General features: G+C 43.0%; 1 protein-coding gene across 2 annotated transcripts in view; it reads left to right on the forward strand.

Moving 5' to 3' along the window:
* The first annotated feature begins 2619 nt into the window (after positions 1 to 2619).
* nr6a1a (nuclear receptor subfamily 6, group A, member 1a) overlaps positions 2620 to 23167 on the forward strand; it is a 123145-nt gene continuing 102597 nt past the window's right edge. For both annotated transcript variants that reach the window (XM_035380111.1, XM_035380112.1), the window contains exon 1: positions 2620 to 2871. In XM_035380111.1, the coding sequence (XP_035236002.1) occupies positions 2805 to 2871 (67 nt within the window). In that variant the 5' untranslated portion in view covers positions 2620 to 2804. The remainder of the gene's footprint in view (positions 2872 to 23167) is intronic.

The following is a 23167-nucleotide window of genomic DNA, read 5'->3' on the forward strand; positions in this document are numbered from 1 at the left end:
AACCTCAACTATTGGCAGTTGATATCTATTGGCATTGTTTGTATTTGTGTAAGTGCTGGGGGAAAAGGAGACGATGACAGAGAAACTACCAAAAGGGAGACACCAAAGCGGTGATGTTCTTAATTTCGCATTAATTGATCCTGGTTGACGTTGACTAAAATTTTCGCAGGTAACGGAAATAAACGTTACAATACAAATGCTGTGAAAGGCTTTTATTCTCACTATGGACGGGGTGTTATCTTTCAAGTAATGGTAGCACGGGGTAATGGCTTAATTTCACGATGTATTTGATTTATAAATAAAACAAAATAACAAAATTTGGCAGCTTCTACACATTTTCAAAAACCGATTAAAGAAAACAAATTGTATGAGATTGTGGCATACTGTCATTGCTTTGTTAATGACGGTACCCCATGAATCAAATGTCGCAAATCACCTCTTATTACCACTTCCCTCTTTCCCCTCAGCCAGATTCGGACAGTTCTGGCTGCATGCCCTTGAATTAAGAAGAGGGAGTTTCTCGCCATGAACTCCTTGCATTTTGCATTCAGTGGTTTTTCTCCAAATGACCTACCAGTCAACTGAAGTCTTCAAGTTTCTTGGTTAATTTTCTGTGAGTCATTTTAGAAGTAAGCAGAATGTTCTTCCTTTAGAGCAATTCAGCTCAGCATTTCTCCTTTAATAAGACACACATTTCTGTCTTCAGGGGAAAATTTCAGAGGATACTATTAAAAACAATGCATTGTCAAGAGATATTATGTGTCAACCTGGCAATTGAATGATATTGAGAATATATAGGAATGGAAATGTTTCGGTCTGAAATAGCCTACATTAGGCCATGGACCAAACTTTAAACTGCTAATTGTTTTTTTTTTTTTTTAAATGAACACGTGTTGTTATTTTAAGAACTGGCCACCAATCCTCAGTTAAGATCACCTCCATGTATCATACTTGTGAGCTTTGCCTTACATTATATCAATTACAAGTTTGGGTTTTGTTAAGAGATTGGAGTAAAGTTTATAATACATAAATAAAATAATACATGCTTTAAAATGGCTTGTGAGATAAAACAGGTAGAGTGAAAATAGCCTTTTAAACTTTTAAGCAGATTAAAGGCCTGATTTTGATTGTTTTTTACCAAGATAAAACCTGGTTGTTTTATTTACAAATGTGCTGGTATATAAACGATCCTATCACCAGCTAATTTTATTTTTTCGCGAGTATCCTTACTAAATATCCCATCATCAAGCGAATAGTATAGAAGCAGACATAGCACAAAGCCCCATCTTGTTTCCATGTACATTTTCTGTAGGACTGCATAAATGAACATGAGTAGAAATGACTGACAGTCTGCATTAAAGATTCAGATGGAATTGCGGCCCCTCAGAAATTGTAATGAATTACTGAGTATTTTGAAAAAGGTTTGTAACAGTTATAAAAATCATTTGTTCATAAAGTGTGAAGGGATCATATTGTCTGCCTTTCTAAAAAGGTTTGTTTATGAAATATGAATGGTAAGAGACAACTGCTTAATTCAGGGCCAGACATGAAACTTGCAGAATACTATCCAATTCAAATGAATAAACTTGCTCAATTCCCCGTTATTTCGCTGACATTTATTTACCCAAGATGGCCACCTTGTGGTGAAACTTAAAATAGCCCTTGGACTGATCTCTGGTCTATTCCTTGTGCATGCAATTAAGTGAGTGTACCTAAACCCAGTTTTGATAAAGAGTGCCAGGGATTCCTCAGTAGAATGGAGGGGGAGGGGGCGAGGATCAATTTTAAGAGCTTGTATCATTGTAATTACACAATTTAATATTCATATCATACAAAATAGCTGTGACTTATATCAACCCATGATGTAATTATCGCATGATTTAGAAATGCTTCCATTGAGTTGCGTGTAATTGGCTGACTACATTGTGTGCTATGGTTGGTTTTGGAAAAATGTGTCAAATGTTAACCATTTTATTGGAGTGAGGTTGCTCAGATACTGGGTAGTCATTATAAGAGGCCTTGAGATAAAACAAACTGGGATCGCATTGTGCTTGGTAACAGAGTATTCAGTGTATCCTTGGATTATTCAAAGGTAAAAAGGAACTGGGAAAGTAAATACAATTAGGAACGGTTTACTGATAATAAGTTGAAACCGTAAGAGGAGGTTCCTGTTTGGTGGCACGGTGGAAGAAGTATGGAAGACTTGGTTTGATATAGAAGGCACAGAACACGTTGACTTCTTTTTGGTTGCGTTTTTCGAAATTGTTTTTCGAAACATGTAAGGATTTTTTTTAGTTTGAATAAATTGCTATATTCATATGTAGTTGGTGTAAATTATAATAGTGTTTGTTTTTAAGTATTGTGTTTGAATTGGAGTACATTACAAGTATGTTCAATAGAATGTTTATGAAACAAACGAACAAATTACCAAAAAAACGAAAAACATGAATTCCAACAGAGGCTCCTGCAATTCTCTTTGCCGGAAGCCGTCTCTCCATCGGGAATCATTTACTGAGGAACTACAACGAGAAATACAAAAGCATACAAAGCCCAAGATGCTTTAACGTGACCTGTAAGTACGTCATTACGTAAATGTTGTGGCTGTACGACGGGCTGTTTTTGTGGGTGTAAGAGCGTGGATATCTTTCTGTGTACTGACAGCAGTACGCATGGAGCAACGGAGACTCCGTCGAGCCTAATTGTAGGATCATTAGCCAGGAGAGATAGCTAGTTATTTAGAAGCATTAAAAATAACGATAGAGCTGCCCGAAGTGGAGGAGAGGGCGCCGTATTTAGAAAGGAGTATGGAGATAGAGAACAGGACAAATGGGTTCGAATATACTGAGAGAAATAACGTGAAGTCCGTCAACGGTAAGTCTGCATCCCTGTTCAGTTATGTTTGCAATGAATATTTGATGCAAATTGCTATACCTTTCCACTGCATCAGGATTACGCTGTAAGTTAAGAAATTTGCTTAAGTTGTTTAAATAAGATGCGTTCGCCGAATATTCAATTCAGTAAATAGTGTGTAGCCTATAGTTTATTATTCATGTGTTTTATTTATTTATTTTATTTTGAAGTGTCATTTTAACGTGACAATGTAGCAATTGGAATAGAGTATCCATGTCATATTTTAAAGATGTCTTAATGCACTTGTTTTTCAACAAATACTTCATTATATTGTGCGCATGTTGTATGGTTTATGTGCTGCATCTTGAAAAAATAAAAAATAAAAGGAGAAAAGCTGCCGAATTACTCTTGAGAATGTGCGCGTGTAATTAAAGTGCGCGTGTAACCCTTACTGGTTAATGGAGCATTGTTTGAGTTTAATTAATCCTTTTTGCACTTAAGAATGTAGCTGTATGTTTCCCTTGTCTTGCGTGTAAAAGTTTCATTTGGAGAGAGGAGGAATAGGAATGTTTTTATTTGGACGGGGGTAGTCAGTGGTCTTCGGGAGATCGTAAAAGGTGAACTTTTGAACTTGGGAGAAAGCCCTGAAGCAGTTAGGTATAGCAACAGATTCCTGTGAATCCCCTTACAAAAGATAAAAATGACCAGGAGTGGGGGCGAAAACCAGCAGCCAAAGATGCTTCGCTCCGTCAAAACTGCTCAGATGGCAAACAGCCGTTTGGATTGTGAAACGTGCTTGAACTGCTGTGTCATTGAAAATGAAATGATTAGCTGCGGACAAAGAGTTGCTGGCATCTTACCAACAAAAGAAAAACAAAAAGCAAGCCCAACATAAAATTAAATTGCCACAGCTTGCTGGCCACCAGTGTCACGTTGAAACGTTAAATTTTTTTGGCCAAGTTTTCTAAGAGTAAACACTCCTTGAATGTGTCCTGTGCGTGGCATTTCAATCATCTTTATAGCTGTGCCTAAGATACGGTGAATAGTGAAACAGCTTAATCAAAGGTGTTGTGGAATGCATTCTTGTCTGTTATAACTAAACGAGTAATACCCCTTTATTTGTGAATGCTTACAATTCCCTGTTTCTCTCTAAGGAGAAATAAACCTCTATTGTTAACAGCTAACTAATATTGCCCTTTGTTTCAGGGAAGTGAGGAATACATTATTGTCTCAAACCCAGGCGCCAATGCCATACATCGGGGCCCGTTTGAATGGCTGTTGAGATTTATTGACATTCCCAAGACGAAAATACATTCCTTTGATCTTAGGTTAAAGGAAATAAATAGAATTTAGTATTTCAACTTATGTCATGTAAAGCGATGTGATGACGGCATGTTTTCTTTTAGCGGCTGTTTGAATGGTTGGCAGATTAATTAATTGCATCAATTAGGCTAATGCATTGGTTAAACAAACATTTTGTGAGCTGTTTGGACAGCAACATTGACAGGGAGAATAATAAGTGCTTGTTGTCTCACTGTACTTGAAATGCAACAAGCTGTAAGTATCCACTGAATAACTGAATTTAGCTGCTAGTACCGATTCTGAATAAACCGATTAGGCCTATTTCATTTGCATGCGCACATGAAAAAATGTGAGAGAATGATTATGCGACAAACCGCATTTTTCTTATTAAAGTAATTATCAATCATATCATCCTGTTTTCATTCCACAAACTGCTTTGAAGCTTCAATTTTTAGATATGGCGAAAGAACACACCAAGAGCAACCCCATTGAATAATCTATAGTAATTTTTTTTGCCTATTTCTTGAAATAGCCTAAACCATTCACGTTCTTCCACCGGGGATAATGTGTGTGTTTACTCTTATATTGGATTGTTGGATCGTTATATATTTTATCATTACCATTACAGTATTTAGACGTGCTTATTATTAGGATTATCAAAATAAATTAGGAATGTCCGCGTGCAGGCTATTTGATTTATGGCGCGGTGTCTCCAGGTTTCGATGGGGCGGTTCGTGACACTTGAACACGGAATGGTCGATGCCCTGCATTCTTTATCTATCAAATCTAAACATCAATGGTATGTTAATTTAGGCCATTGTTATGATACAGGATTCATTTAATAAATCTCTCAAAACCTAAATATAATCTTAATTACTTGGGGTAATGGTGCGAAATAACATACGTGAGTTCTGTAAACTCACGCACGCACGCTCTCTCTCTCTCGCGCGCGCGCGCACACACGCACACAGGGAATATGCAATAAACATGATTTATTCCACTACTCGTATCCCTCAAAAGAAATTGAGTTAAATAATTTAAAGCAACGAATAGTTATTCTTCGTATCATATTATTTACTTATGCGGACAATAGTGTAATGCAATCTATGAATGCAATACATCTGTTATTCATTGCAGTTTTTCCTGCCTTGCGATTTATCTAACTTTTCTCACACCGACGTCACCAGGTTTTGAGGGATTTACCTCGACCTGAATGCCAAATAGCATTTTAAATAGCATTGCACATAATGATCAGTTAAGACGTACAAAGTTATATCCTGAAATGCATTTCAATTAGGTTTGAATTAAAAATACTTACAATCTCCAATCGAATCAGAACTCTCTAATCGCATTACTTCCATTGTATTTTGTACAGCAATTAAGTTTGTGTCCGATAAATGCCAAAATACTAATGTTCTTGTAAATATAATGTTACAGGTAGAAATAACTACCCTTTTTAAAAATCAGTTTTCAATAAATAAAAATCTGAGTGACTTTTTCTAAGGTAGTGGATTTATATATTCACAGAGTTATGATAATGGAAGGTATCAAATAGATTCCCTCCAAATCAGTTATTGATAATACAAATATAAGAAATTGTTCATGCCAGACACAACAGTTAATATGGTGTTTAATTTTGGGATGTTAAGTAAACGTGTGTAAACCTGTATAAATGTATGTTGTTTTATTCAGTGTAATTACATTTTTAAAATGAGTGATTGATAATAAAAGGAGTTGTCAGTAGGAAAGACTCTTGTGAGTTTTTTTTTTGTTTTTTTTTTTGCCAAAGTTAAATACATGTGCAGTGTACTATATACAATGCATTTTTAATCACAGGTACATTACTCTAAATGGCAAAAGGCTTCTCTGATCAGTTTGGGCTCTTTGTCTGCTGGTGTCTTTGGTTGGTCGCTAAGGTACCGAGTCCAAGTCAAAATCTAATTTTCATAGATCTGGAAAGGCTAACCAGCACTAACATTGTTTAGCTGCAGATCAATTAAACATGTCTTTTTAAAAGTGATTACCCGTATAGAGGATTTAAAGTATTTATTGAAAACCATACATCAGAGGGTATGAGAGAGAATTTTTTTCCAGCAGCAATTGGTAGTGCAATTAATTTTGTCATTTTGGTTTGCTCAGTAGTTGGTCTTCACCATTCTCTGAATGTTTGACGAAGATGTCTTCAGTTGAGACAACACAATGGAGCACTTCACATTTATTTAAAGTGTTCTAATTACCCAAAATGAAAAGTTTTCTAATTTAGTATTTAGTAATATTCTTTAAATAAACCCCACTTTATTTTTAGCTTTCTTTTTAAAACCGCAAAATAGCATCTTTTATTATGGAAAAAATGGAGCCCTCCTTCCGCTGCAAGTGATTTGTCATGGTTTTTGTTCATACCTTTCTATCAAGGGTTTAACAAAACTATGCAATTATTTTATTGAACTTTTCAGCAAGGGTTTTATGGTGGTGTTTTAAGGAATTTAAGATCAGTTCACACTTTTGCCAGTAGTAGGTAGAACCGTACCGTCCACGCGCGCGGACGAGGCGCGCCTGAGGAGAGAGCGCAGTGGCGCTTTGAGCTGAAGCGCGACACTCCGCTGCGTCTGGAGGAGTTGAGGACGTGCCGCTCTCTCCCTCCCTGGGGGTACAGTGCTGTGTGTGGGGGGGGAGGGGGAGGGGGAGGGGGAGGAGGAGGGTGGCAGCTTCCCCCCATGCTGAGGCGCTCAATAATGATGGAAGAGTACAGTGGAGGAAGTTTGGCGCTGGGACGGGGGGTAGGGTAGGAGACACCGCCGGCAGGGTTCGGTCCCATCTGCTCTGGGTGGGAGAGGCGGGCAGTCATGTTCTCTGCCACGGTGCAGATCTCTCACCCAACCCTCACGTTGTTCTGGTTCCCGCTCTTTCTCAGGGTAGCACTGTATGGAACTTCTACTGTGCTGTGCTACACAGCCATGCTTTAGTTACATTCAGTCGAATTATTTCAGTTTAAAATACGATTTAACTATGCACAAACTCATTTCAGTAATGAAAACTTTCATAATGACGTTGCTTCCAAATAGATTTCTGCAGCGGACCAAAGGGCATTTGTGTAGTTTGAATTTTACATTTGTATTTGCCTCGCAATTAACCTTATGCCATTTTAATTGGCGGGATTGTTTTTTCAGATGTTTAAAGTGATTTGAAATTGAGCTTAATTTTTGGAATCAATTTCATACACACCCCCATTAAACCTATGCTTAAACCTGAACACATATTCAATATATTTGTAAACTTTCCAGATTTTTTATTATTAAATAATAATGAGTTAAAATGCAGTCATCATATATGGTTCCTTTTGTACATTTATTCTGGAACACTCCATTTTAACTCATCCTGGTTTTTCAGTGACCTCGTATCCTTGAAAAGCACTCTGATTATGAGCGTTTTGGCCACAGAAATGTATTGATTTTGCTTGATGGACTTTCTGCCATTTCTTCTCTCACATCAAAGTGTCATTGAAACTGCTGTCAGGGTTTTGATGATCGTTCCCCCCTCCTCTCTCTCTTTCTCTCTCTCAGTTTTTCTTTCTTAGAATAAAAGTTCCTCTTTCATTCTCCCTCTCTCACTCTGACTATTTATTCTTTACTCCCCTGCTTCCTTTTTTGTCTATTTCCACCTCTTCCTCCTTTATTTGTCTGATTCATTCCCTCTCATTTTATTTCACTCTATCTCTTTTTCTTTATTTTTTATTCTCTGTCTCTCTGTGGGTCTCATTCTCTCTCCCGTCCCATTCCACTCTCTGGTTCCCTGTCTGTCTCTCTTTCCCTCTCCCTCCCTCTTCGTTCTCTCTCGCTCTCTCTCTCTCCCTCCGCATCTCTTATTCCATCTTCCATTCCATTTCTCTCTCCCCCTCTCTCTCTCTCTCTCTCTCTCTCTCTCTCTCTCTCTCTCTCTCTCTCTCTCTCTCTCTGCACATGAGCGATGGGCGGCTGGCTGTGAGGATCTTGAGAAGCCTCCTCTTCCTCAGGGGAAGGGCTGGTGTTGTGAAGGACACAGATGGCGTGAGCAGAGTGTTGCCGTGTGCGCCGGGTATAGAGTCACCGCGTGGTCTGTACCGCGTCTGGAGTACGCCTCAATATTTTCGGGGTGTGCCGTCTGTGCCCTGGTCGCGAGCACTTCATTTGCTGTATACAGTATGTTCAGTTTGGGCACTGCGGGGTGGGGGGGGCGAGTGCACCGTCTGCGGTGTCCTGTGTCATGGTGTTTAATTCAGGGTGGGGGGGGGGGGGGGGGGGGGGTTGTGTGTGCGCGTCCCCAATGGTGATACAGGGGTTTGAACTTGCCTGAGACTGAGAGTGAGGTCCGCACACAATGTGGGGTCGAGCGCTTCACACACAGGCCACCCAGTCAGCGGGGACCGTTTCCACAAGGCTTAATGTCACTCAGAAATAGCATGGCTTCCCTATGGTGCGACATGGCGGCTTGTCCTGGGGAGGCACATCAAAGTCCTTGAATTTCATCTGCAGAGGCATCGCATTACGAAAATCCCGGCAAAATGGCGTGCTTCTCTCACCGATAGGAACGGCTTTGCAAGTGTATCTTGTATCTTTACAAGATCAAGTTTTAAGTTGCATTCCTCTCATACCTGGATGGTCAGTACCACAAAATCTGTAATCGTTTTTGAGACTGAAAGATTTCTCTTTTTTTTATCGATGGTTGCTTTGTGCCTCAGTCTGTCCCCCCCGTTAGCAAGGCGGAGGTGAGAGGAGAGGAAAACCTGTTGGCTCGGCTCGGCGAGATGGTGGCGGTGGGGGAGGGAGGTTTGAAGGGTTGAAGATGCGCAATTGAAGGATCAATCCTGCTCCCAAGTCTCCGTCCTGCCACTGTACACAGAGCGCGGTTACCAGGCAACGCGCATTCTTGCGCTGATCTTGGGAAGGGATAAGGACGCGGGCAGCAGGGGAGGGTGACGGATGCGGCCAGGTCTGGATAAAGGGCCGTGGAGAGCACTGGAATCTGTACCGCGAGCAGATACCGGCACAGACGCAGTCCTGATGCGTATCAGCCGCTCAGGCGCGGCCGGGCTCTCCACGGTTGCCGTGGAGCCGTGACCCCCCCCCTTTGTAACCGCGGTGGTGTTGAAGCGGGTCAATGCGACACGCGCGATCTTTCCAGCGTCACATGTCGAGATGGCCGAACCCAGATTGATCTGAGCCGGGGATCAATGAGCCCTATCTCTGCTGGTTTCTGCACAGAAATGTGGATTTGCCTGGAAAGGATCAGAAAGAACTGGTTTGGACTTGGTCATATACTTGTATATACTCACACAAACACACACACAGTCACACTAAAACTGTGCACACACACACACACAGTCACACACTCTTTCTCTCAGACACACATGCACACACACACTCACACATTCTCTCTCTTTCTCTCTCACACTTACACTCTCTCTCTCTCTCTCACACACACACACACATATTTAAATACTCTCTCATATACACACACACACACGCTTACATTCTCTCACACACACTCACACGCACGTACACACACACATACTCACCGGCATAGCCTTTGATTCCTCCCGCGTGACATTTTTGCGTCGCCTGCGACTCTCCAGATCAGGAATGTCGGCCAGTTGAGGTTTCCTTCGCTCGGGGTGACAGTGGCCGAGGCGTTCGCTGACCCCTGGGTGCCCGGGTCAGCATTTACTGCCTGCGCCTGATCTATGGGCCGGGCTGTCCTGCGCAGAGCTAGCGCTTCCAGCGCACAGACATTGTGTAGGACCCATACAGTTCACCAGAGATGACTCTCCAGGGGGAAGACCCATAAACAGCTGGTATTCAAATGCAGGGGGGGTTAGTTGGTGGGGGGAGGGAGGGTGATAAAGTGAGGGCAGAAGTGTTACTGTAAGGCGCTCGCTGGATGCAGTTGGTACAGTATCACCCCCTGCCTGAATGCTGAGGTGGGGGTTTTTTCTCAAGGGCCTGTGATATTCAGCAAGTTGACAAGCCCGGAGCTGTAAAATGGCTGCCATTTGAGTTTGATTCTGGGCCGGGGAGGGTGGGTTTACAGGCCGCTATAAAGGCCTGAACTTGGTGTGTAATGAAGCACTCTGGAGGCTAATCCCAGGCGTCCCACCAGGCCATTTACAGTGAGAACCTTGGAAATGCATGCGGAGGCGCTTCCTCTGCGGTAATAAACTGACAGTGCCCCAACACTTTGATAACCTGGAAGCTCACTGCTCTTTATCTCCTCTTTCTTTCTTTCTTTCTTTCTCACCCCCACAATCTTTGGCTCTATTTCTCACTGTCCATCCTGAGCTCTTTTCCTCTCTCCTGCTCCTTTCTTTCTTTCTTACTTTCTTGCTGCCCTTGGATGTTTGATGCCACCGTGTTGCAGCGGTTAACGACTTGAGTCTTTCTGCTTGGCCGAGGTGTTCAACTTGAATAGGTTCCATAAACGTACAGCTGAAATGAGTGGATAGCGTCCGTTTAAAAAAAATGAGCTACCTGGACGGCAGTTACAATGTGCTTGAGGAAGAGAGACATTTACTGTTGTTAGCAGGTAACAGACACGGTGGAGCCGTGCCGGGGTCCTTAACATTTTTAGTTTATGTGCGTGTCAGCGAACGGCCCGGCCAATTATTGTGCCAGTATGTTCAGCAGGTGCCGGACCCCTTTGGCCGGTCGGCTTCGGAACGAGCGGCATAAATTCCAGACCGGAACACCGGAGAAATTTCACAGTCAACAGCGAAAGGCTCACAGTCGCGTGCTCAGCGGCCATCGCCACTGGAATCTGCTAGCAATCTGGAGCGGCCAGCCCCGGCCGCTCCTGGCATTAGCAGAGCACACACAGTGCGCCGGGGGGGGGGGGGGGGGGGGCTGCAGTGCGGCCTTCTCTTCCAGCGGAAGCCTCCTCCGTTTGAAGCAGAGCCACACTGGGTTAACGCGTTAATGTCGAATCATATAAATCAGACATTTTGCCTCCCTCGTTTTTAAGTAGGTTTTGGGGTGTAATTTTACAGTAGTGGCCGGCGCCCTTTGTTATGCGCGCGCGTGACGCCGTAACCCCCGAGCGGGTCGAGATGGCCCCCGGCTATTGGTCGTCAGAGTGTGGCCTACGCTGGCCAGGCCAGAGGTTGTAAATCTCTGGCCCTTTTATGTTGAAAGGGAAGATGTCCCTTTGAGCTTGTCATTCACTGTGGTGGAATAACACCCCCCGCTCCCCCCTGCCCCTGACCAGGGCTTGACCCTTTGCCGAGGGGGAGATTAAAAGGACCGGGGTTGATAAGGAGCTGCACATGCAAGGTTAGCTCCCCCGCTCAGCAAAGGTATTTGCACACAAAAACCTGGGCCCAACTTTGAATGAAGAAGCGCTCAGTTTTTTTTTTTAAGGAAAACTTGGTGAAAAGATGGTGATTTTTTTTTTTTTTTTTTTCAAGACTACCCCACCCCCCCAAGGAAAAAAACATGAACTATAAAATACTTTCTGTGTTTACTGGCCTTTTGTTTTTCTTCCGAACGCATCTGTTAGTCCCTTTTTCGTGCCTCGAAACGCGCGGCGTACACAGATGAGCACGCGCGCGTCACTCAGGAGGCGATGACCATGGCTCCCCCCTTTTGGACCGAGCCCCACTTGTGAACTTGAGGCTGCAGCGGTGACAGACCGCTGTCTGAAAGAGAGTGACGCGCATTGTGAGGCCGGGAGCCGCGGTGGGGGGAGGAGGTGAAGGAGGAGGAGGAGGAGGAGGAGGAGGCACAGAGCGGACATTGTGCCGCGCGGTATTACGAGGTGGCCAGAGGTCAGCGGCCGAGGTCAGGGGAGTGACTACCGGACAGCCTGTGGCTCTTGGTGTGCACTTCCACCTCAATCTGTGCGCGTTGCCACGGCTGCCACACGTAGCATTTAGAGAAGGCTGGGGGGGGGTGGGGGGGTGGGGCTGAAGTGCCGAGGTTAGCTGATTGGACGTGTGATTGATCTTCACAGATGAAGCTCTGGACTACATTAACGCAAGACTTTATGGATGTTCTGAATCACTGCTCTTCTTTAGTACGTGCTTCACCATTCTCTCTCGCTCCATTTTATCTGTGTTCAAAATGTATTTTATGTCATTCCTTAATTACTTACTTAATCATTAATGAACAAATGGATCAATAAAAGACCCAGGGTTAGCCTTTAGTTCAATAGATTGAGCAGGAACCAGGATGTCTTGGAATCTGAGGTTTTTAATGTGTGCTTTGACAAATGGTACAGGTTAAAGAAGACATGGAACACCTCATGTTAAAGTGAACACATGTTAAATTGTGTAGTTGTCAAATGTTCAATCATTAATAAAAAAAAAGGAAATCCAAATTTAGAGCTTTGTTTTTCACAATTATTTGTGAGATAGAGAGACTGTGGACTTTTTATCAGATGTCTAACGTTATTCATTTACTCACTTTAACTACAGAATTCTATCAGAAGTATGTCATTATCTATATAGGAAGAATTGTAATTATGTTGTCTGCTAGAGTGTTAAAAATGAAATGGGGTTTGTGTTTGAGGAATATTTGATCTTAGGGCTGATAGAATATTCTAGTTTAATGTTATGTTCAAGATGTGCTTTCCTGTCTCTGAAGTGCTGAGAAAGGGCCACTGATCACTGCCGTTTTTATGCAAATCTGCGGCGGTTTCTGCACCCCATAAACAAGAGCGGAAATGTAGCATTTTTTCCCTAAATCAATGGAAGCTGCCTTTGGTGAACTTAGCGCTGTGCTTCAGTATTGTATGACGATCATTTCCCTTTGCAGAGTTTTCTATTAGGCAGCCTTCAGTCGCTAACAGGGGACGCAGTAAAGGAAGTCTAAAACTGTAAACACTTGAGTCCATTAACGGGGTTATATTATCTTGTCTCAGTTGTTTTTCCAAAAAATAAACATTTTATTTGTGTGGCTTCCGAGTAGCTCAGTTGGTAAAAGGCACTCGCAGGGTCCTATAGTCGCTGGTTTTTAGCAGGGCTGTGTCTAGCATCGGCTGACCTGTCCGCAGTAGTGGATTTGTCACTCCAGAGCTAGGGTGGTGGTTTCAGGTAGAGCAGGTAGACCTTGACTTACTGCTGCATTATAATTATCCCAACAACACATCAGGGACACTCAGTCTAGCATTGTCACCAGGGAATATGTGGACACCCCTTGGTCTGGGGCTGTTTTTTGTGGTTTGGGCTAATTTCCTTGTTTCCAGTGAAGGAAAATCTTAATGCAGTGACATTCTAGACTATTCTGTGCTTCCAACTTTGTGGCAACAGTTTGGGGAAGGCTTTTTCCTGTTTCAGCATGACAATGCCCCCGGGCACACAGCAAGGTCCACATAGAAATGGTTTTGTCGAGATTGGTGTGGAAGAACTTGACTGGCCTGCACAGAGCCCTGACCTCAATCCCATCCAACGCCTTTGGGATCAATTGGAAAGCCAAATGGGAGCAATGCTCCAGCATCTAGTAAAAAGCCTTCTCAGAAGGGTGGAGCAGCAAACTCCATATTAATGCCAATAGTTTAAGATGATGTGTTGGATGTTAGGTGTCTACATACTTTTGGCCATGTAGTTTATATCAGGTTGTTAGGTGTTTTTAAAACAACAGGTATCTAATTGACCAATAGAGGGAGTCTGATTATATTTGGCTTGTATTAATGAGACTAAGGCACAGCTACCCAGTCCTGTTCCTGGAGATCTGTTGGTTTTCATTTCAACCCTAATTTGGCGCACCAGATTTAGCTATTTAGCAGCTCAGTGCGATCTCTAGCTGTTGAATGACGTGTGTTTTGCTAGGGTTTGGAGTGAAATGCTAAAGGACAGTAGAAGAGGGTTGGGCAGCCCAGGACTAGGGTGTACAAACTGATTTTGTTTGCTGTGCCTGAAAATAGCAGGCTATAGAATTAACACAATTTAAAAAGTGAAGAATAATTTATGTATTTAACCTTAAAAGAATCTCCTTTAATTAATGAGCTGTGTAGTTGAATACTTTAGATCATCACATGATGTAATGAATTTATACACAGTACATTATTATTATTTTTATTATGCATAGTTTTAAAATGGGCTATCCTACTGTTTGATCGACAAGATAATGATTTAGACTTTTTTGGAAATCTTTTGGGGGCAATTATGATCAAGCCTATAATGCTTGTTCATTCAAATGAACCCGGACTGACTGAGCGATTGTAATCTGGGACATTTTGAAAATAACATTGATGGTGATGTATGTTTTATTTTACACTTTTCAGAAATATAGATGGGTTGTTCTCTCTCTGTGAATTACACTCCATTTAGTATTAAAATATGTGTCACGTAGTGTATCATCATATGAATTTGCCTTTTCATTTCTGTGTGTGATGGTGTGATGTCTTTGGAAATGGTCCCGAATCCCATCTCTGGCGACCTTTTGTATTTATAATTAATTTCAGCCTTGCCATTTTTGTTCCATTGTGCCACTTGGGAGCATAAGGCTAATGATAGCCTTGAGTACAGTCGGGACGCAAACACATTTGCAACATAAAAGGTGGCGAATGTAGAACAGTGACACGCGGGCTCTATTCAAACACTGAGCGTAGGATCCAAGCTAGCGCTGCACGCTTTCCACTTCCTTCATTTCTTGCCATTTCTTAACGTCAGCTGAAATTAAGGAAAACTGTTTTGTTTTGAAAGTACATATAACGGCTGCCGAAAGCTTCCAGTTTTGAAATTGAAGGACAAAGGGCATTGTAGTTAGGCTGAACAGATGCCCAAGTTGTTCTGGTTTCTTCTTGAAAGAACTTTTCAGATGCGACAGGAAGGAGGGTTGAGAGAGTGACGGAGCAGCAATTGTCTGCCCGTGGACGTTTCCTTTTACTGTATTTCAGCAGGGCGGACAGCTTTCCCCTCTCCCTCCCCCGCGCATCGCCGTCCTGTGTCGCAGGTTTGGGTGGGCACTGCCTTTTCTTTTCACGGAGCCCCTCTTCCAGACCGACAGGTCGCCCCTCTTGAATGGGGTGATTATCTGGGGATAAGAGTTTTTTTTGTCCCAACTTTTAATCTGATCGGATGTCCCATTACCTTAAAGACCCGGTGCATTCCAGCCGCGAGGGACTGGACCTGCTATGTCCCAATCCGTGCCAGTTTTGTTGGTGCAGTTCCTTTGAGGTGGGCGGTAGCTGTGTGGGTGGAATCGGTCCAAAAGCAGACTGTCTTCCTTACACACTAGGGACGAGAGGGTTTGAGTTGCTGTCGATTTGCCGCAACGCGTGCACAAACTCAGCTGGACTTTTCTTCAGGGTGGCACTGGCCCACCCTCTCCGAAGCGGGCCTGTGGGACATCTGCTGCTCCGGGACTCTAAAGCTTCCCCGTGACGGACGGAGAACCCTTAAAGACGCGCCCCAGTCCCGAGGAACAGAACTAAATGAGCATTGCCTAAAGTCAATTCAACTGTGACACCATTCCGGCTCTTCATGGGAGATGATAAATTATTTGCTGTAATGTAGTGGAAACAAAGATCCGTCTATGCCCTCCTCCCTCTTCCCTCCCCCATTTGCCATTTTCCCATTGTGCTGAATGGGAGACTTCCCTTGCTATATTCCACAGAATATGAGAAAATGTTCCGTTTATGATTTAGCTGTCATTTCTCTTTGTTCGTTGGCTATTTTGGTTCTTTTCATTATCTGTCCGTTGTTATTTCTCGCCTCTGGGAAGGAATTTTGTGTAGAGTCTTGGAGGAGGCGAGGGAAAAAGTTCAGGCTGCGGGGAAGCAGAGTACGGAAGGGCACGACACTTCAGGTGAATGTAGAGAGCTGTACGACGCAGCAGATCCGTTTTGCGCACAAGATGAAGAGGGAGAAAGGGAGACGGACAGACATCGAGGGAAACGATTCTACCTTCTGCGAAGGCCCGCCTTTGTGGCTTACGGTGACGAGCTGAAATAAATCACCTTTCCAAAGACAAAGAGGGCAGAGGGATGTTTTTATTCCCCCTCTCTCTCCGTTTTTAAGTGCATCCTGTTCCATTTCCTCTCTCTCCCGCTTTGATAATAGAGGCAGCCGGAGAGAGCCGCTCCGCAATCACTTCATCATTTTCCAGCTGCTGTCTCACCTCCGCCACCCCAGTGACGCATACGCTCCAGCCGCGCGCGAAACAGCATGCCTATCGCGCACACAGTCCACCGAGCCGCTCTAATGCACTCGCTCCACGTGTTTTACTCACACTACACGCTCACTGCCTGTATGCTCACACTCCCCTCGCACACATGAACACGCTACATGTGATGCACATAATATAATATATCTCACACATACACACACACACACACGTGTACACGCACACAACCATACAGGCAAACGCACACACAATCTCTCTCCCTCTCTTTCTCTCTCACACACACACACTCACACAAGTTTTTACACACACACTCACTCTCTCTCACTCTCTCTCTCACACACTAGCTCTCACTTACACTTATACACACACCCACACAATCTGTCACTCACACATACACACACTCACTCACACATGCTCTCACTCAGACTCGCACACACACACACACACACACACACTCTCAGTCACACACACACACTCACGCACAGGGCCAGGCCTGTTGGTATGAAACGCGATAGAGATATCATTCACTTAGCGGGCGAGATAAGGGCAGCCGGACAGGTAGGGGCCTCCGTGCTCATATGACAGGGCCCGGTGCTCCTCCACTGCCCAAGCGGAACAGCGGCCATCTGGGGCGGACAGTGATGGAGTGATGTGGGGGCTCGGAGGTGGGCTGGCAGGACGGACAGAGTTACACTCTGCCACACAAGCACCGCCCGCCTACAGCGGTGTCATCGGTCTCCCACCGCGCTGGCTACCCCACGTCCTCCACACCTCCTCTTTCTTCCCTCTAATGAGCCCCGGGCTTAAGGACGGGAAGCGTGCGCCTGATTCATCATTAAACATTTATATATCAGATATTTACACGTTGTGGCTTCTTACGTTTTTCTCATTTTAGTACGGTTCTCAGAAGTTACAAAATGGCAGTTTCCTTGACTGTGGTTGGTTATCCGCTGTTGTTGCATTTCGTGAATATACTGAAACGCCGCAGATAACAGTGCCGAGGTCATGCATTGGCTTCCCTTCCGAGGTTTGCCCTTGTCCTTAATGGACACACAATCCTGCTATTAGTGGTTTTTCTTTGTTTTTTCTTTATAACCGAAAATCAATAGCAAACATGCTACAGTGAACTATGAGAAATGGCTGAAGTAAAACACAATAGTGCTGCTGAGTGGTAAAATAACTTGCACATGAATCGGGCTGAATGCCTTTGAAACTCTCCCTAGCAGAACAAAAAGGATTTCTATTCTTTTTGATAAAAAAATAGCAGAGGGCATCTTGGTTAACAATAGTAACGGTTACAGTAACTATAGTGTTGGTAATGTTTTTTTCATATGGCAGCACAGGGCTCAGTCATCTGAAAAATAAACACCCACAAAACACCTAATGCCTAATGAACTAATGAAGGCACTACAACCTTGACAGATTCCTTATTTTGCCTCATTTCAAGAGGCAAAGTAACTAATGTAGCCAACTAGCTAAGCAAACCTGATATTTTGAAAATATAAATGTTTTTTTTCAAAGACACCTCAATTGTATAATTAAAATAAATATATTTTAACCTCACGTATGATTATATCTGGAATGTTTTTTTATTTTATTTTATTTACATATAGCAAAGCTAACAGCTCATTAGCCTGCGTGAGGATGGATGATAGTTGTGGCCCAGTGTTACATTATTTGGAATGTCATTAATTTGCTTTGCATGTGAGCCAAATTTAATTTTTAAACCTGTTTTAATGGTTAAGAAGTGAGAATTGGTGTCATTACCAATGAGCAAAAAGCACATCTCTAACAGCTAGCCTACTTGTTGTTTTATCATTACGAGTTTTTGTGCAATCCCAACTAGAACAGTGGTTATTCATTTTCATCAGTGGGGAAAGTTCTCATTTTGTAAGCCAATCAGAGAAGGCTGGTGCAAATATCTGGAAAAACTAGCTTTCACTTATTTCCATTGTCATTGATTCCAGTGGGTGGGGTGGACTTCCAGGTTGGATTAGTTTATATCTTCTTTCCTGAAAGTGTCCTCATTTTGCCTGCTTTGTCTTTGAATGGAATGCTGTTCCGCAAAATCCTGAAACTGTCAGGAATTCAGTGCTGGGGGACGTAACCTGACGCACGGCCAAAGCCAAACGCAAGGTTCCCCTGAGCAAAGTGAGGGCTGGGGGAGCGTTTGCCTGTTGCTCTGTGTGGATGTATATGGGGCTCTGTGGAATCTATATATTTTTTATTACATTGTTTCTAATTGTTTCAGATTTTTTAGGTATTCCTGATTCATACCAAAAAAAAAATGTTCATTCAGTTTTTATAATGGCCTGTGCAAAAGCTTTTATAAATGCTGTACCAGTTAATATAGGCTAACCAGTACACTACGTTTACAACTAGTATAACATTAATCATTATTTAAAAAGTTTTAAAAGAAAACTGTCATGGATTATGATTATAAAAAGTTACAGAATGTTCTTGTCATCATTGATCGTTGAAGTTATTTTTGGTATTTTATTTTGTGAAAGTACAGAATAATTGGCAGAAGGCCATATCTTACTCCAGTTTGAATTCTTTTTTTCAAATCAAGATAGTCTGTTCAGACAGTTTCATGTCCCCCTTACACTTGGAATGGTCTTGATCTTTTCCAGCTTTTCAAGTTGGATATTGCCTTCACACTAACCAAAATCTGTGGCAAACATCTGCTCCGATAACATTAGGTGTTCTCCGATGTTTCTGACACTTGTCTTGAGAGAACTCATTATTGTCATTAACTCACATTTTTGTAATTGGATTTTTGATCTTTCGGAAGTTAGTAATTGTACCCTTACCTGTCAAGTAACCAGAGTGCTTTGGCCCTTTAATCTGCTCAAAATTGCAAAATAAGACCAGTCATTTAAGTTCCACTTTGAATTGCAATTTTATAGTGAATTTGCTGCTTTTTTTGGAAAGCATTGACATAGCACTAAGTTTGTGTGGTTTGCTTGGATAATGGAAAATGGTAAGACATGGAAAAGGTAACTCATTTCAGTTAATTGTTAGGCTAATTGTTCAAAAATACAAGTTTTAAACATTCTAATTACATAGTTAACCTCAACAGTAGAATTTGTGTATTGGCTCTAAAGAAAACAGGAGGAGGACAGACAGAAGTGGAATTGATTTCACAGGGAGCCATCCGTTATGCAATGTTACCGTTTCTTTGAATCGAATCAAGCGAGATCTGGCGTTTAGAAGAACAGCAGCAAAGACCTGCTCTGTTCGCACCCGGGTTAAACCTGCCTGCTCCCCTGCAGTCTTACAGTAAGCTCCATAGAGACCGTAGCCTTAGCCACCTTTCCCCATTACAGTACAGAGATGGGCAGTACAGCTGAGTGCTGTGCGACATGCCCTTCTCCCAGTCCCCTGCTCGCTGCTGTAATGACGTGGAGAGGTTTCAGCATTTTGTTTTCGCATGTGTGTTAAATGTGCCCAGGGTTGCAGGGGCTTTAGGGGTGAAAGGTTAAAGACTGCCAGCTTCTTTGTCACCACACAATGGACCATAGAGGAGGTGCGGGCAGCATGGGCGGCCAGCAGCCTGCCCTGCCTCAGGCTCTAATGGTCAATCTGGGGGTCAGAGGGATTAGCCGAGGACTGCACAGCAGAGCTGGTGCAGTTACCCCCCCGCCCCCCCCCCCCAAACAGCAGCATCCCACAGCTCTGTCCCTGTGGTTGTACCTCACTCTCAGATAGATTTATGCTGGGTTGCACTGTCCCAAACCCAGTTCTGTATGTATTGTCTTTAATATTGCCATTATTTCATTCTGTAGAAATAATCTGGGTGCACAGTAGATTCAAATGGGTTGTTTTATGTGTTTTATATATATAAATATAACCATCATATGAGAAGTTTTCAGGATGTGTTAAGACATTTTAGAAGGCCATTCCAAATTTAAGTAAATTTCATGGTAATTCACTGGATCACACAAGTAATTCAATTGAACTAAAGCAATCTTTGTAACCCCTTTGCTAATTAAATTAAAGTATGACCATCGATTCTCCACTACATCATTTTCTTAACCAACCAGTAATTCAGTGACTTGTTCTGTATAAGAACTTTTATTTGATTGTGGCATTGTGTGCTTGTAGGAACATTGTGGTGACTACTTCGCTCTAATGGAAAGGTTCAGTATGTGTGAGATTCAACAGGGCTAGCTGCAATCAAGCCTGGCTCTGTTCAGTTAGCTAAAACTAATTATCAATTAAATTGAGTTAATTGGTTGATTGGATTGATTGTGATACATTAGACTGATCAATTATGCAGGTATAATTGTATAATATATAATATGTAGGATATTATTTAAATGCTATTTAAATGATAACGATTTGCATATAGATTCAATTGTATATGGAATGCACATGCTTAACTGATGCAGAATCATGGCCACTGCTGCAGTCATGTAGCTAATGCCCTGGTTCTCAGAACATACTGTAGAGGGAGATACCACAAGCCACAGTCCATAAGCACTCCTGCCCTCGACCCACGTACAAATCCCCCCCATGCAGTCAGGGGTTCGAGTCTCCACCTCTCTTTAACCATCTCTCTATAAGCAGAAATTCTCATATATATTTTTATGGGTAAGCAGAGTATCTACTCCAAATAAAATAAAAACACAGAAAAACACAAGGGTGTTGATTTTATAAATGAAAATTTATCAATGATGAAATGGTAGACAAATTCAAATACAACTAATTTCCATCTCCCACTAGCCCAGTCCCCAGTCATTATGTTAGTCACCATTACATTCCTTCAGCAGGCTCTGACTCAGTGTGACCGTTGGAAATTGTCAAACCTTCAAAAGCAAACTTTGTTGCATAAAAATGCCGCTAATGGTCATTAGTGACTAATGACCACATTGCCCTGAAGTAAAAAAGCAGAAGCATAAGATTGACCAGTGCATAAACCAGTACTGTAATTGTGAAAGATCAATAATCAATAATTGCGGAGCCCAGTGTCTGGTTGAAAATGCTTGCACATCATAAAATAATAGTTATGTTACGCCTTAAAGATGGAACAGTCTGTGTATTAACTCTATGGAACAGTCTGTGTATTAACTTTAGCTTTTGTTCTGATTTTTAATGCACATGTCAAAATTAATATTTAGAAAAATTTAAATGATGAATTTTGTATAACTGAAATCAAAATGTAAACAATTTTTCACCTGTCGTGTGTTGCCTATTTGTGCATTTATGTTTTGTACATTAGATATGCCTTCTGCATGTTAATGGTGTACAGTGTATGAATGTCCGTGTAGATTATAAGGGTCTTTATTTTTGTGTTGTAAGATTATTATTTAGTTTATTATGCTTGGGCCTGGGAGGAAGTGTGTATTTCCCTCTGTGTGGTGTGTGTGTGCATCAGGTTGTTTTTGTGTTTGCGCCTGTGGACATTATTTCTCTTTTACTGAATGTGTCCGTGTCTACCCAAGTTTGTGTCAAATATGTTTCTCTTCCGTGTGTATAAGAATGAATAGTCATTGCCTTTGCATGTCTGTCTGTCTATACGTCTGCATGCACATTTTTACACCAGTGTCGTGTGTGTGTGTGTGCGTGCTTGTGTGTGCCTAAGTGTTTTGTGTGTGTCTATAAGAGTGTGTGCTCGGGGGGGAACATATGCTGCTGTTCAGTGGAGTGTGTAGGCGGCGGATGGCGTGTGTCAGGTCAGAGACCTGCAGCTGTCGGCGGTGGGGGGGGGGGGGGGGGCAGGGGGTGGGGGGCAGCATGGGGAGGTGTGGGGTGGGGTTGGACTTACACTCTGACAGTGCACCCTACACAGTAATTGATGATTGGACCCCGAATGAATGAATGAGTGAGTGAGCGAGGGGGTCTGTTATTGGGGACACCGGTGGCCAGCTCGGGACTGAGCGCGCTCACAGCAGGCAGAGCAGGGCATAGATTCAGAGCAGTCTCATGTGCTAGTCACACAGAGGGAGGGGGAGACTGCCGCTGCACAGACAATCAACATGCTGGGTGAGTCTGTACGGCTGCAGCTGTATGCAGGGGAACTATAATTCCCATAATTCCAGTGCTGCTATGCATTATATCCGAATGGGGACCGCATGGGGTAGGTGTGGGGATTGTAGTTGATGCTCAGTGTCTGCTTACTTATTTATACATGTAATATGTTACTGCTGTGTAGTGAATTTAGATTGTAAGTGTGCTGTGTTAGCGCCACAGTTTCTAAACCTGTGTTGAAATTGGTAAAATGGTGCGAGCCGTGTGGTGCAGTCTGTAGGGCGGCTGACTCAGCCACATGCGATTCCCCCCTGTGCAGGTGGGGGTTCGAGCCTTCTCTGCTGTTGTCCGTTCTCTGTCTGTTACCCTCTCTGCTTTCTACTTTTCTAAAAAAGAAAAAACTGGAAAAAAATGAATGGAGGGCACTCTTCTTTATTAGAAAAGGAAAGATTGAAAAGGTGTTGTTTAGGAGCGCTCGTAGTGTGTGCTGGCTGGAATAATGGTTGCGGTGCATTTTTAGCTCGGCGCCATTCGTTCAGTTTGTTTATGTCCATTCAGGAACTGTTGTGTGAGCTTTTGTGGCACTTGTCCATCTGTGGTGAATTGAAGGTAAATGTGAGGGGTGCATTTTCCTTTGCGGGCAATTATTCGCGGTTGCATAATGCGCTCCTTCAGGTTGTTTGCCAGACTCCGGGTTCACGGACCCGGATCAGCACCGCGCCGCGTTGGTAAATGGCGTTGCGTAAGGACGGGTCAAATGTAATTACCAGCCCGCGAGCCGCTGAGATGCTAGAGGTAGGCCGAGGCCTTGGGATAGCTGACTGTAGAGCTCGGGAGAATAGACGGGCAGGAAACTGACGGATGTGAAAGGAACGGCGTCGGATCTGAAGAGCCGGGGGAGAAAAGGCGCGCATGGCATCACGACCGCCGCTTCATCGCATCCTGGATTG

The sequence above is a fragment of the Anguilla anguilla genome, chromosome 10 (assembly GCF_013347855.1).
Source record: "Anguilla anguilla isolate fAngAng1 chromosome 10, fAngAng1.pri, whole genome shotgun sequence".
Classification (NCBI taxonomy): domain Eukaryota; kingdom Metazoa; phylum Chordata; class Actinopteri; order Anguilliformes; family Anguillidae; genus Anguilla; species Anguilla anguilla.